Raw genomic sequence first — 14137 nt, 5'->3', positions numbered from 1 at the left:
TCCGCAATCCAGCGCGCCTCCTACGCGCGCCCCGCTCACCCACATCCTCGTGCGCAGCCTCGCCAGCCAAAAGGGTCGCCCCGGACGTGCGCTCCTGCCCGAGCATCCGCCGAAGCAACCGGCCCGCGCCAGCCAGCCACAGACGGAGGAGGAGAAAGGCCCCGCCGCCGCCGAGCTGCACAGGCTTTGCCCGGCGACTGCCACCGGCGGCGGCGAGTGGTGGAAGAGACGGTGGGTGTGGTGCTCGCGGCGGCGGCTAGGGTTAGCTCCGGAGCCGCCCGCGGGAGCGACAGGGGAGCTCTATCCTTCCTATGACACTTGTTAAACATAATGTTATGAGGCTGGTGGGCCGAACATATTGTATATCACGTTGGATGGAGTAGTTAGGTAGATATTTATCTCCTTCTATCTCCTGTTTAATATCTCCTGTAAGATCTCATGTTGGTTAGACGAGACTCTGCCAACTCTTGTATTCCAAGTCATCTATCAATGTATACCCATGCGGCTCCCCTGTTGGGAGTAGGAACGCTTAACCAAATCTTACATATATTACACAGTCAAACAGGGGAATGAATTTGGATGATCTATAGAAAAGAAATGACTCATGGGTCAGCAAACGCAGGAGTCCTAAATAACACATTTGGTAAGTGTCGTTACAAATTGCCGAACACTCCATATGCTTGAAAGGTCTAATAAAAATATATGAGATAAATACATTAGGAGTCTTAGAACTTGCGCGCGACGGTCCATTTGGTGCATAAACTTGTAAAATACGTGTTTCTGGTTCATGAACTTGCATGAAGGTGCAAATACGGTCACATTTTACGTGTGTGAACGTAATCTACTGCCTACTAGGTAGGTCATCATGGCAAGGGCCCGCTGTCAGTCTATGTAATAGTTCTTGCATGATAGATTTGCAGAAAATCCCACGCCTTTTTATTCATACATTGGGCCACTCAAATAAAATAAATAAAACAAGGGCTGAGGTGGGGTTCAAACCATAACCTGCAGCTCAACATATCGTGTGTACTGCCAGCAGACTGACAAACAAATACACGTTTGTATTGCACGACTATAATATATATTTTATCAACAGGGACTGAAAAATTAAAGAAGAAATCAAACCCGAAAAACAGAATCCTCACAATTCGAACCTGTGAAATTGTGGTCGCCCATAACTAAGCTAACCACCAGGCTACAATGGCACAGGATGTTATAATGATATAAACACTGTTTATGTTGTTATGTCTTTTGTTCAATGTAAGAAATAAAAAAAACTTAGATTCTAGTGAGACCTTCCAAAAATGTCCATGTGTTATAAAAAAAAGGTACATTAAATCTTAGATAATATTTCAACATTGTAAAATATATATTTGTTTAATTAAAAACATACGTTGCATTTAAAATGTTAATGCATTTCAGAAAATGTTCATGACATTTAAAAAATTTAATACAATTTAAAAAATGTTCACTAGTTGAAAAATATTTTGTATCATTCAAAAATGTTTAACATGTATTTGAAATAGGTAAAAAACTTGTAATTGAAAAAAAATGTTAATTATATGTTTAGAAATATTAAGCAAATATATAAATGTCTTTAGATGTATATCTGAAAGAGATAATGTGTATGAAAAAAATTGACATCAAAACATATAATTGAAAAAATGTTAATAATGTATTTGGAAAGTGTATAAAAATATTTCTGTTGCATAAAAAATGTAAAATATGTATGTAAAAGTATATATCAAAACATATATTTGAAAAAATATTAATTACATATTTGAAAATGCTAAAAATATATAGATAATAATGTTTAGTACGGTACCATGCATTTGTTTTTGCGGGGATGTACCATGCATGTAGCTAGCTATGCATATATGACTATATAGTACTCCATCCGTCCCCTTATATAAGACGTGGATAGAGGGAGTAGTACGTACGAGCCCGTGTGTATTTATACAATATTTAAATACTATCCAACTCAAAAAATGTTTAACTATTATTTAAAATATCGCATACCTTTTTTTATGACGAATGAATATTTTTATGAGATCAGAAACACTAGAATAAGTAGTATTTCTTACATCAAACAAAAGAGATGACAAGATATAAAATGTTTAGCTCTTTGGATCATTCTTTTTTTGAGTAGCGTCCAAGACTCCACGTGGTCACAGGTTCGAACTGTAATTCTTTAATTTTTTCAGTCCGTGTTTATAGAATATAGGTGGTAGTCGTACTATTCAATCACGCTGCCCACGCAAGACTATTAGGGGCAGGTCATGTGTATGAAACCCACCACCTTTTCTCTTCTGTTTTTACTTTATGTGAAGGACCCAGTACACGAGTAAATAAAATTCAAAGGTTTTCTGCAAATCTACCATATGAGAACTGTTACAGTGGACGACACCGGGCCCTAGCGATGTTGGCGTGCCATGCAGGTTATAGATACGTCCACGTATGTAAAATATGACCGTATTTGCATGTCCATGCAAGTTAGTGGACTAGAAACGCGTATTTTACAAGTTTGTGCATCAAACTGACCGCCACACGCAAATTCTAAGACTTCTAGTGTATTTATCTCAAAATATATCTATTTGTACTTATGTGCAAACTGCAACGCATTCCTACAATCTGAAGTTATAGACCATCTGAAATTTACCGATGCCTACAGTCTCACACTCACTTAGAAAACCAGTATGCTTAAGTTGAGTACGAGATAGTAACAAGAGATGATTTACCTCTAGCTATGGTAGCTGATGTACACTTATCCGGACCTATTACCTTGATTGTTATTAGAGCCCTAACAAATTAACTGCCTACTTTATGGAGTGCAGTAACCAGAATTCCTTAGCTAAAAAATCGTTATAGGATGGCATCTCCTATCCTGTACTGCATAAACTACTGGAAGCTTGTTGCTACATCTTTAATAACACGTCACCAAGAAACCATGACAGCCTGAAGCTATTTGCACAATCAAATGAACAAGAACTGAATGTCATAATACTGCTTTGCATAGATAAATGAGCATCTAGCAAATCTAGCAGAATAAGATGTATAACATGTTTGACTCAGCAATGAAAGCCATTGATGAAAAATATGAACTGGGTCAAAAACTATGGAGAACAGTTTGGCACCAATCAGTTCAGACGTCCATTTAGTTTCCATCTTATCTCTGCAAATTTGGACAGAAGGTGGTAACTATATAAACATACCTACAGTCTGGATAACTTTCCATTATGAAATATTATATGGTATATCTTCGGACGAGGATTTAGAGCTTTCGGGTGCTCCACACCCCTATACATACAATACCAGGAAAAAAATACTGAGATATTTGAAAAAAAATCTGGGATTTGGGGATATCAAATGTGGGTTCCCGGTGTACTTCCGTCTGAAATTTGGTGAAAAAATACCAGGAAACGTATTCACGGCAAAAAAGACAAAAAAATTCTATGTATAGCAAAACATTGTTTGGGTACATTTTTTTCCAGGCAGTAATTCCTTCGCCACGGATACGTTTTTTGGTATTTTTTCACGAAATTTCACACGGAAGTAGATTGGTAAACCAGGTTTGACATCTTGAAATTTTGAATTTTTTTGATTTTCTGAGAATTTTTTATGAATATTTTTTGTATAGGGATGCGGAGCACCCGAGAGCTTCTATGTATTTTCCGTATATCTTCTGCTTACATTGCCAACGAAATAAGTGGAGCATCGAAAAGCTGCAAGAGAATGATGAATAACATATCGTCCTGCAATATGAAGGAGCATATGCCCAATACTGTAACATTTACTCAAACACGAGGAATACATGTTAACACTGTTGAGTATAATGTTTATTAAAAAAGACGAGATAGATTAGGATTTGTTCTGGCTTGTTTTGTACTCTAAGTAGATGATTATACTCCTATATATATGCCCACGAGGCTCAAGCAATACAACGAACTATTCCACCAATCCCTCTCTCCCTTCTAACATGGTATCTATCGCAAGTCGATCCTAAACCCTAGCCGCCGCCGCTTCCGCGCGCCGCTTCTGGGACGGTCGGCCTCCATGACCGCCGCCGAGGGCCGCGCCGCCCGTACCTAGGGTTCGTCCGCTGACCGTGTTGGCCGGCTGCTCTAGAGAGTCTTTTTCCCAAGCCCTTGCTCCGGTTTTTTTTGCTCTTTCACCAATCGTTTTGATCGGCGTTTTTCTTTTTGGTTTTCCAATCTAATCTTGATCGGTTTGCGCCGCCCACCGCCGTCGTCGATCACGTACGTCTCTACTCCAACACCGATGCGATCAGTCGGCTTCTTTATCGACCCGGTGGCCTCGTGCATCGTCTGCGCGTCTGCCCGCCGGTCGTCCCGACCAAGCGGCCTCGCGCGTCGTTCGCGCGTCTGCCCGCCGGTCACCCCGACCCCGCGGCCACGCGTCATGCGGCGGCCCTTCCCCGCCGCCGTTCACGCGCCGGCCCACTCGTTGATCTACGCCGACCGTCACCGCCCTGCTCCAACCAGGACTCCTGCATCACCCCGACCTGGCGGCCTCGCGCCATGCAGTAGCCAATCGTAGCCACCTGCCGCCCATCGTTGCCGGCTTCATCCTGCACTCCGTCGCCACCCCGCCTCCATCGAGCGGCGTCCTCGACCTCGCGCGTGATCGGATTGATCACCCGCCCGCCGCCGCAATCCGCCTCAGCTACGCAGTGCGACAGACCTGGCCCGTCAGTTGCGCGCGCCTTCGCACGCCCCGTGAAGATCGTCCCCGAGTTTAGCGTGCCTCTCCACCGGTCGAGCATCGGGTTGCCGCTGTGTCGCCCCGTCGGGTAGCAGCATCGCCGCCCCATGGTTCTCCCCGCGGCTGCATCGACCCGTGTGCTACCGCTGTGTCGCCTCTTTGGGCCGTAGTGTCGCGGCCCGCGGTCTACCGATGCCTCGAGTACGTCTGTTTCAGGTCGTCTCCGTGGCAGCACCGACCCTCGCGCTGCCGCTGCGTCGCCCCATCGGGCCTGTAACACCCACAATGCGGCTATATCTCCCACGTGTTGGGGCACGACTTAGACGCATAGCCGCATGGTAGTTTTGTCGCAAGAGGGGTAATCTTCACACAATCCCATGTACTAAATAAGAAAGGGATAAAGAGTTGGCTTACAATCGCCTCTTCACATAATACATAAATAATTCATACATCTTCCAAAGTACAATCAAGGTCTCACTACGGAACCAAAATAAAAAAAGACAACCCCAAATGCTAGATCCCCGATCGTCCCAACTAGGCTCCACTACTGATCAACAGGAAACGAAACAAAACAACGAACAAGATCTTCATCGAGTTCCCACTTGAGCTCGGTGGCGTGACCTACACTGGTATCATCGGCATCTGCAACTGTTTGGAAGTATCCGTGAGTCACGAGGACTCGGCAATCTCACACCCGCGAGATCAAGACTATTTAAGCTTATGGGTAGGACAAGGTAATGAGGTGGAGCTGCAGTAAACACTAAGCATGTATGGTGGCTAACATATGCAAATAAGAGCGAGAAGAGAAGCAACGCAACGGTCGAGAAGCTAGAAGTGATCATGAAACTACTTACGTTCAAGCATAACACAATACCGTGTTCACTTCCCGGACTCCGCCGAAAAGAGACCATCACGGCTACACACGCGGTTGATGCATTTTAATTAAGTCAAGTGTCAAGTTCTCTACAACCGGATATTAACAAATTCCCATCTGCCACATAACCGCGGGCACGACTCTCGAAAGTTTATACCCTGCAGGGATGTCCCAATTTAGCCCATCACAAGCTCTCACGGTCAACGAAGGATATTCCTTCTCCCAGGAAGACCCGATCAGTCTCGGAATCCTGGTTACAAGACATTTCGACAATGGTAAAATAAGACCAGTAAAGCCGCCCGATGTGCCGACAATCCCGATAGGAGTCGCACGTATCTCGTTCTCGGGGCACACCGGATAGGCCAAGCTACGAGTAAAACCAGCCCTCAAGTTGCCCCGAGGTCGCCCCGCAGGTTGCCCGGTTCGGACCAACACTTAGAGAAGCACTGTCCCAGGGGGTTAAAATAAAGATGACCCTCAGGTTAATTACTCCCAAGGGAAAGGTATAGGCTGTTAGGCAAATGTAAAACTAAGGTTGGGCCTTGCTGGAGGAGTTTTATTCAAAGCGAACTGTCAAGGGGTTTCCATAACACCCAACCGCGCAAGGAACGCAAAATCAAGGAACATAACACCGGTATGATGGAAACTAGGGCGGTAAGAGTGGAACAAAACATCAGGCATAAGGCCGAGCCTTTCATCCTTTACCAAGTATATAGATGCATTAATTAAAATAAGATATATTGTGATATCCCAACATATCCATGTTCCAACATGGAACAAATTTCAACTTCACCTGCAACTAGCAACGCTAGAGGGGCTAAGCAAAAGCGGTAACATAGTCAAACAACGGTTTGCTAGGAAGGAGGGTTAGAGGCTTGACATGGCAATATGGGAGGCATGATATAACAAGTGGTAGGTAACGCGACATGGCGATAGAACGAACAACTAGCAAGCAAAGATAGAAGTGATTTCAAGGGTATAATCATCTTGCCTGAGATCCCGCAAGGAAGAAGAGCGAGTCCAAGAAGTAGACAACCCAACGTAGTCGAACGAATCCTCACAACCCCGGAACAAAACCGAAGCTAACGAGAGAAGCAACCCGGAAAGAAGCAAGCAACATAGTAAACAACCATCACATAAACATGGCATGATGCACGACCAAGTATGATGCATGTCCGGTTTATGAGGCATGGCAAGGCAAAGTGCACAAACAATACTACAAATTAAGTGGAGCTCAATATGCAACGGGTTGCATATTGACGAAACACCACATTCAATCATTTAGTTGACTCTCATTTATGTACCCAACAATATTAAATGTTGTTAAACATGGCAAGAGGTGAAGCATAATAAAACTACCTATCTAGGCAAGTTTAAATGAGGCCGGAACAACAAGCAACAAATCCGGAAAAATCCTCATATGCATATTATGAATTTGGTACTGTTCTGCCCTATACACAATTTTAGAGTTATTAAACATGCAAGATGAGTGCGCCATGTTAAACTAGGCATTTTTTCACCCCATTTACATATAAAGATTATTATAAACCGAGTTACGGTTAATTAGTTATGAATTAAAACATTTTAGCATGTTATTTAAGCAAACTTAATCAAACAGCAAGTTAAACATTTTTACCAAGGATGAAAGTTGAATATTATGAAACTAGACAAGATTCTAAGTATTTTTCAATATAAATTATTTTAATATGATGCACAGTTGATGAGTTATTAAATGCATGAACTTTAGGGACTTTTCTGTAAAACGGCGTTCTCTGGATAAATCCTAAAATCGACCAGAGGGAAAAAAATAGGCACTCGGCCTAATCTGCTAGGCGCTGGGCTGATGTTCTCTCACCATGGGCCAAGCCCAGTCGGAGGGGAAACAGGCCGGTTGCTGGGCCTTGGAGGCCGAGCGGGGCCCACCAGGGCGATGGGGCGGCCTGGACGTCGTCCTCGTCTCGCGCTCGCAGGGCCGGCGGCGTGGCTTGTGGCGGTGGAGCTCCGGTGAGGGTGCTCGAGGACGGCGGGGTGACCGGAAACGGGCGGATTCGGGCGGATCCGGCCCCGGGTGACTCGTTCCTGGCGTCGGCGGGGATCACCGGTGACGGGCGGCGGCAGCTCCCTGCGAAGGAAGAGGCCGACGGGGCGGTTAGTGACGGGAGAGAGAGAGGAAGGCGAGGGCGGCTCTGGCCTGCTGGCATCGGGCGCCGGCGTGCGTCTCCGGCGGCTCCGCTCGCCGGCGGTGGGCGGAGGCGACGTATGACGGCGGGGACGCGGGTTGCTCGGGGACGGGAGGAGGTCCTGCGAGAACGACGGGGAGCTCAGGCCCAGATGGGCTTCCCAGGGCCCGATCTGGGTGCTGGCGGGCCGCGCGGCGGCGCACGGTCGTGGGGAGGCGCTGGGGACACGTGGCGCGGCGCAATAGGCCGAGGGTGGCGGCGCTGGTGGTGGCTGGCGAACGGCGGCGTGCCAAGTGGCGGATCTGCAGCGGCTGGGTGCGGAAAACAAGGCCGGCGGCACTGATTTTAAGGGGGATGCGGCGGCTGAGGGTAGGGGAAGGCTAAGGGTACCCAAAATGGCATGGAGGGGGTCTATATAAGGCAAGGGGCTAGGGTTAGGGGGTTTGAGGCTGTTTTGGAGCCGTTCGGTCCGGAGCGGAGGGGTAGGTAGGTGGGCTAAATGGACTGTGTAGAGGGGGGTTGGACTAAGAAAAGAGCGAAGAACAGAGGCCCGACATCAGTTTCCGGAGACCGAAAATGTCCGACATATGACCGGCTATAATGTCGCTATATGTTTAACGGTCGGCTATGAAACGAGCTCCGAATGCGACGAAACTTGACAGGCCGTCTACCTGCACTATAATAAGACCGCACGCCAACTTTCAACACATTTCGAGAATATTTTCCGGCCATTTATAAAATACTATTTCGGAGGTGCCGCGGGCGCGTGCAAGTGTGTCTGGGCTCAGAACGGACGACGGAGAGAAATGGGGGAAACCGGACGGATGCAAGTTTTAAAAACATAAGGATGCAATGCACGTGATGACATGGCAAGATACAACGCTCAAGCGAATGACAAGGCAACAACAACGAATAACTGGAAGACACCTAGCGCGTCGGTCTCGGGCGTTACAAGGTCGTAGCGAGCGTGGCACGCTATCTCCGTCGCCGCCCGAGGCCGTCCCCGCGGCTGCACCTACTCGCGCGCCGCCATTGCGTCGCCCCTTCAGGCTACAGCTCCACGGCTCGCGGTCCGAGCCGCCGCCACGAGGTCTTCCCGCCGTCGCCCTGACCTGCCCGCCGCCACTGCGTCGCCCCTTCGGGTCGTAGCGTCGCGGCCCGTGGTTCACTCCGCCGTCATGCGCGTCGACCTCTTGTGGTATGCGTCGCGTCGTCTCCCTTGGCGCGGGAACGCCACCATCTGCGCCGGTTTTCGTCACGTTGTCGGGTTCTTCGCCTCCTTCGAGCATCGCCGCCGCGCTCCTAACCTAGCTGCCGCCGCCGTCAGGCCGCCGCAGCCGCTCTTCTTCGGACGCCGCCACGACTACCCCCGTAGCCACCTCCGCTGTCCGTCCAACCCCTTCGTCTTCGTCCAACACTAGCCCGTCGCCAGCGTCGCCGTCATCTACGCCGACCACTTCGTCTACTCCGACAACCACGGGCGATATCGGCCCCGCGCCGGTTGGCGCTGCAACCATCGTCGAGTCCTTCTCTGCTGGCTTCTTCGACTTCTTCGACATGGCGTACAGCTCGTGTAGGTCCCCGTCTACGCATGGCCGGTACTGGCAACACCGAAGTGTGCCTTCGTCCACGACGTGTCCCCGGGGGCCGGCAAGCCTGGTGCGTGCCTTCGTCTACGATATGTCCCCGGGCTTGGCAACCCCGGCGCGACATGTCGTCAAAAACGTCTTCTCCCCGGCGCACCACTGCTGCGCCCATGACTAACTCAGCGCCTCTTTGCGCCCGCGGCTCCACGGCGACTTCCTCAACGCCGGCTACCCTGACTCGACATCGACCACGGCATTCTTCGCACGGCTACCTCGACCACAGCTCCAGCACCCACGCTCCTGGCTACCTCGACAACGGCACAAAGGGCTACCGCCTTGCTTGAGCAACCTCGTCGGTTGCCACTCCAGCCACGACTCCACGATGCGTCGACCGTTACGACCGTGGGGGGTGTCCGTTGGCTTGCCTTCGGATTCTTCTCCAGTATCACTGTCTGCGTCGCTACCGTTGTGACTGTGGGGGATGTTGAGTATAATGTTTATTAGGAAAGACGAGATGGACTAGGATTTGTTCTGGCTTATTTTGTACTTCAAGTAGATGATTGTAATCCTATATATATGCCCATAAGGCTCAAGCATACAACGAACTATTCTACCAATCCCTCTCTCCCTTCTAATAAACATTAATAAAACAAAGCATCAATAAGAAGATAAAGGCTTCAGCATTTGGCCTGAAGTACAATTTACATTGGACGAACGGGGACAGGAGAGGAGAGGAACTGTATGTGCAAAGAAAAACATCTGACATTTGGTATGGCAACCATTTTCAATTAAGTACCTATAGTATGTTGTGCATGCACAAATGCAAGTGTCTGTGTGAAGGTCCCATTTGTTGTTTAACTGAATCGTTTGTGCAATGCTGTGGGTGGACCATAATTTTCTTTGTGTTGTGATGGCCGGTTCGCTGCAGAGTAGCTCTGCTCTAGCGGTAGAAATGGAACTGCTGCTCCAAATCAAGGATTATAAACGAAGCGACTTGTTAAATCAACATAGACTAGCTAGAAACATTGCCTTGTTCCAATCTTGAAGATTATTGCAGATTTCTAGTCTTGATTATGGCGACAGATTCAGCGGAGCAGGTGTGAGGCTCAACGGTGATCTTAAAACGGGCTTTCTTCACTCTTCAGTAGAGGAAAGACTGCAGGAAGGATTGCAAGGGGAGTAAAATAACATGGAAGATAGTTTATGATTGTCATGCCACCCATCCGCCCCTCTCTGGGTTGGGTTTTACTAACATGAACACAACCCAGAGCCATGACAAATTACTACACTACTAAAAGCGCATCTAACAAGCGCTGAAATTGGGCTACAAAGCAAGATTACACGACGACGACGACGACTGTAGTAAGGGACCAATCCCATGTGTTGTTGCTACTTGCTAGTCCACTAGCGGGCCTTCTTCATGAAGTAGCAAGGGATCGGGAGCTCGCTCGGATCCGGGGGCACGACGCTCATGAACGTCGGGCCAGCGAACAGTTGCTCTGTCTCCGGAGCAGCTTCCTTGTCGACCGGAGCCTTGGGCTTCTTGTCACACCGATCGGTGGAAGGAGCGCGGCTGGCAGGCCTCTTGACAGCGCTCCAGCTTGTTCGGGACTCCTCGCGACCGGCGCGGTCACCGCCGTCCATGCCCCATGCCACGCGTCCGGCGCGATCACCGCCGTCCGTGTCCGATGCCACGCGTCTGGCACGGTCGCCGCCGCCCATGTCCGATGCCACGCGTCTGACTCGCTCGCCTCCGCTCATCTTCGACAGCACGCGTCCGACGCGCTCACCGCCGGTCAAGTTCGACGCGGCGGCCAGAACCAAAAATTTGTTATCTATCCATCTCCGGCTCGCCGACGCACGGCCAGGCTTCCCGTCCGTCCGCGATGTCTTGAGCAACGTAGCGATTGGGGCCGACGGTGGGGTTGGCAGCAGCGCAGGAAGAACCGCGGCCATCTTGATCTTGCCCTGTCAAGAACAGAGACCAAAGACCAAGGAAGCAGGAAAGGGGACGAAAAGCACGAACCCTAATTCGATCGACGGGGGAAGAAGAAGTCGACTTACTCGATTTGATCTTCGCGTTCCGCCGATCACCTTGCTGCCCAACGCGAGAGCTTCGAAACGAAAGGGAAAGCCGGGGTACGTATGTGATTCCAGTATCTACGTATTTCTAGATCCGGACCTAGGTATTTGTAATTGTCTAGGTCGGTCGTATCTGTACGTCGTATTTCTAGATCTAACCTGCGTACATATCCTAGGTCTTCTTTTTTTTTGAGAATCTCCTACAATGATAGGGTTTTTTTAGACAATCCTACAATGATAGGTAGCCGGCTCGGACCGGGACTCCTATTTCCCAACCGTGCGGTGGAAAGCGAGGCCGCGCCCCTCACGCGAACTTGGGCCGGCCCAGGTATGTGGCAGGCTTCCCTAAATTTTTTCGTTTATTTTTGTTTGTTATTTTTATTTTCTGTTTTTTTTTCTTTTTTAGATTCTTTAAAAATCTTCGAGATTTTAAAAAATTCCTTTATTTAAAAAATATCAATTAAGTTTTAAAAAAAGTTCCAAAATTCAAAAACTGTTCGTGAGTCCAAAATTTGTTCTCAAATTGAAAAAATTCTCTTAAATTTGAAAAGTATATTCTCGAATTTTAAAAATTTCCTTGCATTCATAAAATGATCCGAATTTTAAAAAATATTCATGAATTTCAATAAATGTTAGAAAGTTTTAAAAAGTTTCCGTGAATTCTTAAAAATACGTGTGAATATTAAAAAACGTTCTCATATTTGGAAAAATGTCCATGAATTCAAAAATTGTTAACGAATTCAATAAAAATGTTCACAAATTTTAAAAAATCTTCACAAAATTAAGAAGAAAAAATGAAAAAGTAAAAGGAAAGAAGAAGAGGGGGAAAATGCGAAAGAGATAAAAGGAAAGAAAAAACATGCGAACAAAACAAAAGGAAAAGAAAAACCGATAGGCAAATTCCAATCAGCTACAAAACACAGCCGGACTTCTATGCTTGGCGGTATTAAAGGTCGGGCCTTTTCTCAGGCCGATCATGCTACAGGATGGTTGTAGAGGCAAAGTATAGACGGAAGCATGGTTAACGGGACAAACAGAGAACTCGGATATGTTGAAACAAGAGAAAGAATGGAAGAAGCTGTGGGGGGTACAGGTGCCTACCAAACTTCGAGGCGATTGGCCCGGGCGTCTCCCCCGACGGGCCAAGAACGAGTGAGGAGGCATATGACAGAAGATGCAACCTGTCCGATCTGTTTGGCAGTTGTCGACTCATGGAGGCATGCTCTCCTCAACTGTAACATGGCCAAAGGAGTGTGGTCACTCCGGGATGATGATGCACTACTCCTGGTCTATGGCGACTACTACTTGGAATTGGAAGTCTAGGAGCAGGACTAACCTTTTTCTTTCGTTTAAATAAAGTCGAGATGTAGCTTTCTCTATCTCAAGAAATTATTCCACCTCCATTCATTGGAGAACAAAGCGTTATCTGATTAGATCCTTGCTTCAAACTCAACCGAATCAAGTTTCAAAAATAGATGTGGAAGAGGCAAAGGGAAGAGCGGGGTTGCCGAATTGTTTCTCAGAGCCGGACGAAACATCTATCTCTATTTACAATACCCTTACCCCCAAGAAAACTTTGTCGAAAAAGGTTGTCATCGTAATAGGGATTGCACCTCAACATGGCAGCCCTCAATTCTGCCAATTGTGTGTGACTTGTACTCTTCTAGGCTTCCTCTTTGCCTCAAGTGATTAAACTCATCAACTACACCAACCACATTTCTTACCTCAAACCTCTCTACAATCTCTTGAATTCACTCTTGCCAAGATACTTGTCCCCTATTCACTAAGAAACTGTTGTACCAGCTTTCAGCTCTCCCCCTAAGGTGCATAGCCGAAGGTTCTACCTTGTACCAATCCGTAACTTGGTACACCGAAAAGTAATGTTCACACTTTTGTATCCAAGACCTGGCCCCTTCAAATATTGGAAAAGAAACTCTAGGAGGTTGATGTATCTGCTGCCCATATTGATATTGATTTTGCGGCCTTTGTTCTTGCAGGTATTGGTACGGGTCATGCTGTTGAGTTGGAAGCGGTTGGTTAAGGTAAGTATATATTGGCACTTCTGGTTTCATGGAATTTCCAGCATAGGGCAAAAATATTGGTTGGGAAAATGGGATATTTGGTATTGAATTGGGTCTTGGTTGTGGTGGTGGAGGTGCAGGATTAGGTCTAATATTATCATGTTTTGAGCTGTGAGGAAGGCCATAGGTGGCTGGAAACAAGTGTTCGTGCCAAGGTTTTGAGGGGGATAGAGAGGGTTATTTTTGTGATTGGGTCTTTTAGTTGCTTTGCTACTAGAGGTCTAGGTGGTCAGGGGTTTAAAGGTCTGGAATAGGTGTGAGTGGTGGTCGTATTCAGTACCAATGGTACGGTAATTGGAGGTTCAGGCGGTTCAGGCCTAGGATAAGAGCTAGAGGCTTGTTGAGGGGTAGCCATGGTTTCAGCTTCACTGGCAACAGCTGGTAGGGACATTTGTTGTGGTGTTCTAGGAAAATGAACCATATTGCCCCTAGTTGTGTTAATCGAGCTATGCTCTTCTTCAACGCTCCGCGCCTTCAAAAAAGTAGTTTTGTTGCTTGCGCTTTAATTTAGGAGTTTCAACTTAACTAGCATATGTGCATTTGGGTTGTTGGCATATGTCGGCTACATACTGGATGCTTTTCCATCATTGGTCGACTTGCACAGAAACAATG

General features: G+C 47.3%; 1 protein-coding gene across 1 annotated transcript; it reads right to left on the bottom strand.

The window, feature by feature from the left end:
* Positions 1-6618: 6618 nt before the first annotated feature.
* LOC125536859 (proline-rich receptor-like protein kinase PERK9) lies at positions 6619-9065 on the bottom strand. The gene is made up of 3 exons (XM_048700136.1): positions 8729-9065; positions 7452-8187; positions 6619-6678 (listed from the first exon to the last, which is right to left on the bottom strand). Exons 1-3 carry the CDS (start codon positions 9063-9065, stop codon positions 6654-6656), a joined length of 1098 nt encoding a protein of 365 aa, XP_048556093.1. The 3' UTR covers positions 6619-6653.
* Between the last annotated feature and the right edge of the window lie 5072 nt (positions 9066-14137).

Source organism: Triticum urartu, chromosome 2, assembly GCF_003073215.2.
Source record: "Triticum urartu cultivar G1812 chromosome 2, Tu2.1, whole genome shotgun sequence".
Taxonomy (NCBI): domain Eukaryota; kingdom Viridiplantae; phylum Streptophyta; class Magnoliopsida; order Poales; family Poaceae; genus Triticum; species Triticum urartu.
The sequence above is the reverse complement of the archived record's forward strand: the minus strand, read 5'-3'. Positions and strand labels throughout refer to the sequence as shown.

Coding starts and splice junctions, on each gene's coding strand:
- LOC125536859 (XM_048700136.1), bottom strand. CDS start 9,065: ATGCTCGAAGGAGGCGAAGAACCCGACAACGTGACGAAAACCGGCGCA. Junction 8,188..8,728: donor GCCACGCTCGCTACGACCTT/GTAACGCCCGAG, acceptor TGCCTTATATAG/ACCCCCTCCATGCCATTTTG. Junction 6,679..7,451: donor CCGACTGGGCTTGGCCCATG/GTGAGAGAACAT, acceptor TTCTCTCGTTAG/CTTCGGTTTTGTTCCGGGGT.